The following is a 5,490-nucleotide window of genomic DNA, read 5'->3' on the forward strand; positions in this document are numbered from 1 at the left end:
CTGAAGTGTACCTGGCGTATAAGACGACCCCCCACTTGGAGGCATATTTTTCAGGGCCAAAAAATCGTCTTATACGCCGGCAAATACGGTACCTAGGAGTGAAAGTGCTAGGTTATATGGTAACTCTGTTTACTATTTTGAGAAACATATTTAACTTAATTTTTAATAGTGATAGCAAGCAGCTTGCCAGATATCAACCTGTTTTTTGGTTGTTTTTTTTTAATTTATTTTTTAATTCATTTTTTTTTTTTAGCTGAGCCATCCTGCCACCTGTTGGCAGCTCAGCAGCAGCTCAGCTCGGGCCGTGAATCAAACCGGGGACCCTGTTGCTCAGAGCTCAAACTCTTGAGCGAGCTCTTAACCAACTGAGCCACTCGGCTGGCCTCAACCTGTTTTTTTAAAAAAACAAAAACAAAAAAACTATACTGAGTGATTTGTCCCAATAAGTCACTTATATTACCAAAAACTGTATTAGTTTTAGTTGTGGATCCAATAGGTCCATTACCTCCACAAGTTTTTAAGATACAAATATAGCTTCGCACATAATACGGTAGGCACATTAGTTATTATATTATCACATTCCTCATACACATCTGCAAACTGGTAGTGTCACTACTGTATAACTGAGAAAATTCAAGCCTCAGACAGGTTAAGTAAGTTGCTAAGTGAAAAGAAACTTCTAAATAGTGAGCATGAGATTCCAACTCAAATCCATTACTGCAATCACTGTAAGAGGCAAGAGAGCACAATATGAGAACAAAAAAATGTGAAAAGTGACCATTTGGCCTGAAATACCTAGGCCATTTGCTATCTGTAAAACCTTCCTAAGACTTGGTTTCCTCATCTTGCAAATAAAAATAATAATCCCCTAAAGTTGTGGTAGGATTAAATGCAACATATACAAAGTAGATGGAAGAATGCCTATTTCACAGAACATAACACACAATTGTAAATTGTAACAATTACACCTCCCTAGGGAGTTGAAAAATATTAAAAATAAAGTGACAATTTAAAACGCTTTGCAGATATTTAATAGCACAGAAAAAACACAGACTTACTACCTAATGTGTGTTCTGATGTGTTTTACTACCTAATGTGTGTTCTGATGTGTTTAATAAAAAGATAGTGGACACTGGCTTTGCCCCCAATCAGAGAGGCATACTATGCCACAAGCAGAGATTTATGAAGAAGAAAATAAGGCAATTGATGTAGAAAGACAAAAGCACAGACATAAAGTGTCAATGAGGAAATGACAGTACCAAATTAGGGGAGAAAGAGTAAAGCTCAAAGAATACAAATATTAAAAGTGTTTTTTGTAGTGGGCATGAATTCAGTATGACAAAGTTAAATATATTTAAGAAAAAATTTTACCTGATAAATCTTACAAGTCAGACAAACATGTGGTCACTAACTCATTCACTTGTAACTGTGGACTATGTGGGACTCTTGTACCTCTAAGAAAGTGAATAGTCTGATAAAAATTTTAGAGTCAAAAGCCATATTTTGTATTTTCAAAAATATTTAGTTCAGCTGCTATATACCAACATTATTTCAAGAAAACAAGACTTGATCTGAGAAGGACAATAGAATAACAGCTAAATGTGTGTTGAGCCATTTTGGGGGACAGGCAATCCGCCACGGGGCATGAGCATCCCTGCACAGCCTTGCTGACTGTGTCAAGACTGTAAGGCCCTGACCACTTACCCAGGCCACTTCCTAGTGTTGTCTCTGCAGCTGGTAGCCTTGTTATAAGGTGACATGTCTTCATGACAAAGACCAGCACTGCTTACAATAAAAGTGGTGTGTTCCCCAACTAAGATGCAAACTCACGTTTGCAGAGCCACCACCTGGGCCCACTGTGTCACCTCCATGGAACTTGAGAAAGGGGAACTGAAGGAAATACACGGATATTCATGCTGCTTGCTGTGTTGGGTAATACATTCCTTTGTCTCTGACCCAAGAACCTTCTGTCTTCTGGCAGCATCCAAGAAACAGTAACAGGCTAATCTGCTAGTTTGTAAATAAGGTAAAATCTAATCTCAGATCCAATAGCTATTAAGGTATGACTGAGACAAAGTGTTCCCAACACTGCACATTTCTCCAGAAAGTAAATTAGTCAGTACTCTGAAGAACATCCTTTCATACCAGTTCTTACAATGCCAAGCAGTACAATGGGAAACAATGTTTAGTAATGATCTTGCTTCTAAATTCTGAGAGATTTAATTCATTCTCTTATTACCAAGATCACCAGGATTTATTCTTCTCCTAGAGCAAAAATGTTTTTGGATATGAAAGAAAACACTTTTCTAAATTATTTTTAAAAAGTAAAAAAGAGTCAATTTGCAAAATTTTTTAACACCTGAAAGGCAGATTTAAAAAATAAAATTCAATTTTCAAGTTCTTTGTGATTCACTAATCTGACGGAAAGTCACACCTGCTCCAACTGGGTGGCGAATGCTATGGTCACTGACATGATGAAGAAGTCGGTACAACGGTCTGCTGGTCCAATCTGATGGTAGCCTCCCTCCTCATTCAGCACGGCCACAACGTCCTTAGGGTCAAGTCCAGATAGGCCGGCAGGCACTTTATGGAGAAAAGCACAATTAAACTACATTGCAGTTTGCCATAAACCATTATAAGAATTTCAAAAGCTGCTTACACTTTTTCATTTGCTTGGCCATTGTCATGGATACATTTAATATTTCATTAAGGTTTCCATTGATTTTTTTTTATATAACCACCATTTTCTTTCTGCACATAAAAGCAACATTATGAAATACGATAACATTTTTAAAATTTCAATTTAACAAACCACATAGAAAAGGCATCACAGATTTCCTGAAGGAAGTGAATCTAAACTGGAAACTGAAAAATAAGCAAGATTTGGCTAAAAAGAGNTGAAGGACAACAACTTGGCTGTTCCCCTTCCCCAATTCCCCAGTAAAAATCTTTAAAAAAAAGGGGGGGGAGGGATTAAGATGTACGAATTGGCAGTTGTAAAAAATAGTGACTGGATATAAAGTACAGCATAGGGAATGTAGTTAATAATACTGTAATAACTATGTATGGTGTCAGATGGTTACTAGACTTATTGCGGTGGTCACTTCTTAAGTTATATAAATGCCCAATCACTATGTTGTACAGCTGAAACTGATGTAATATGACAACTGTAATTGAAAATTTTTAAAAATTATTTCAAAGAAAAATAAACAAACATTTTTTTAAAAATCTATACACAGAAAAGTACACAAGCTGTAAGGGCAGACTCAATGCATTTTCACAAAGTGAATACATCTGTGTAACTGCACTCAGATCAAATAGCACATAGGAAATACTCAATAAGGCTATTATTCTATATAAAGTATATTATATATAATATAAAGTAAGTTATTACTTTAATTCCATTATTTTAAAATGTATTTGTTTAATTTAGATTTTAATCACGTGGATTTTTATATTTTGAGAGGCAGCACCATATACCTATAGTTGTTAGGAACACAAATTCTGGATTAAGCCTCCAACCCCCTAACCTTGCCGTGAAATTTTGGACAAATTATTTAATCACTGTGCCTCCATTTTTTTTAGGTTTGCTGGAAGAATTGAAAGAGAGAATATATGTTTAATTCTACAACTCTGTCTTGCACACAGTTATGTAGTTGTTGTTATGTGAATGGGAAAATGCTTGAGGAAAAAATATACTACCCTTAACAATGATTATTTCTGAGAACTTGAATTAGAGGAGACTTTCGTTTTCTTTTACTTTCTTCCATAATCAGAAAGCAACAAAAAATTTAAGAAATAAAAATGTCCTTTATGTATTTTATAGTATATTTAATTCTAAGTAATTCCCACTAAGAGAAAAGATTCTTTTCAAATCCTTTATCATCACTGGAATTAAAAACTATTTTTTTACCCTTAACTTTCAATATTTAAGAAAAGAAGGAAACACAATTATCAGCATCTAGTCTTCCTGCTCCAAATTCATTCCTCCATGCTACAACACTTTAGTATCATGTTCTAAGTCACTGATTTGCATCTGAAAAGGTATATTCCTTTGTTTATTAATAGATCATTTCTCACATTGCTTTTGACTAGCTTGAGAAGGAAAAACTAAAGGGTTAATTTTTAAACCCTTGGCTTCTCTGTAAAAAGTCGAAAAAGCAAACAAGAAACATTAAGCAGTAATAGGAGATGAAGGAACTATAGGGCTTGTTTTTAAAAATTATTGTAAAATACACATAACAGAAAATTTACCATTTTAACCATTAAAAAGTATACAATTCACTATCATTAAGTACACTTACAGTGTTACACAACCATCACCACTATTTCATTCCAGAACTTTTTCATCATCCAAACAGAAACACTGGAACCATTAAGCAGTCATTCTCCATTCCCCCCTCACTCCAATCTCTGGAAACCACAAATCTGACCTTTTCTCTATGAATTTACCTATTCTGAATATTTTATATAAATAGAATCATACAACATGTGGCCTTTAATGTCTGGCTTCTTTCTTTCACCTAACCATGTTTTCAATGTTCATCCAAGTTGTAGCAAGTATTGGTATTGATTCCTTTTATAGTTGAATAATATTGTATTGCATGTACGTATTTATATCTTGTTTATCCATTTATCCATTTATGGACATCTGAATTGTTTCTACTTTTTGATATCGTGAATAGTGCTGAGATAGGAAAAATTAGCAGTCAGGTAAATGGCAACGGTAGAGAGAATCAGGGAGGAAATCATAACAAAGCCAGGGAAATACTTTTATTAGCTGACACACAGGTTTAAGTCACAGGACCCGCCAGAGTGACAGGAGGAAGGCCTCTTTTTCCAAGTCAGGGATCCCCAGGTAGAATGCATATCTTCAAAGAGATATTTAACATAACATAAGACTGTCAGGCGTCCTATCTTCAAAGCCACAGTCTCCACTAACATACTCCTCTCAGAGCAGAGACACTGATTAAGCTGAGTAAGCTATAAGGAAATTAGAGTTTCGAGAAAACACCTCCTCCGGGCTAGCAACAATGTAAATCTGATAACAGCACCAACAGGCACCAGGCAGCCCCTCTCCCCAGACATACAGAAGGTATAAAAACAAAACCTTTGCTCTAACTAGTAGGCAATCCAGTCGGGGACCACCCCCTCTCGTTTTGAGAGCTGTTACTTTCTGCTCTAATAAACTATCCTCTGTTACAAACTTTACCTCTCTGGTCTGTGTCTCCATTCTTTTGTACTATGAGACCACGAATCCCGGTATGTACATATATACACACATACACATACATATACATACACACATACACACACCCACAAAAATCCTGCATCAGTGCTACTATGAACACTCATGTAGAAAATTTTTGTTTGAATACCTGTTTTCAATTCTTTTGATATATACCGTATTTGCCGGCGTATAAGACGACTGGGCGTATAAGACGACCCCCTAACATTTCCACTCAAAATACAGAGTTTGTTATATACTCG

At 35.7% G+C, this 5,490-nt stretch overlaps 1 protein-coding gene across 7 annotated transcripts in view; it reads right to left on the minus strand.

Moving 5' to 3' along the window:
• Positions 1–5,490, minus strand: part of CEP120 (centrosomal protein 120) — a 71,616-nt gene that overhangs the window by 52,361 nt on the left and 13,765 nt on the right. For 6 of the 7 annotated variants that reach the window (XM_019635400.1, XM_019635402.1, XM_019635406.1 and 3 more), the window contains one exon: positions 2,435–2,583. In XM_019635400.1, coding sequence (XP_019490945.1) covers positions 2,435–2,583 — 149 coding nt within the window. Of the gene's footprint in view, positions 1–2,434; positions 2,584–2,659; positions 2,740–5,490 lie in introns of those variants that run through there. The other variant, XM_019635407.1, reaches the window with a different exon arrangement.

Source organism: Hipposideros armiger, unplaced genomic scaffold, assembly GCF_001890085.2.
Source record: "Hipposideros armiger isolate ML-2016 unplaced genomic scaffold, ASM189008v1 scaffold_21, whole genome shotgun sequence".
In the NCBI taxonomy this organism is placed as follows: Eukaryota; Metazoa; Chordata; class Mammalia; order Chiroptera; family Hipposideridae; genus Hipposideros; species Hipposideros armiger.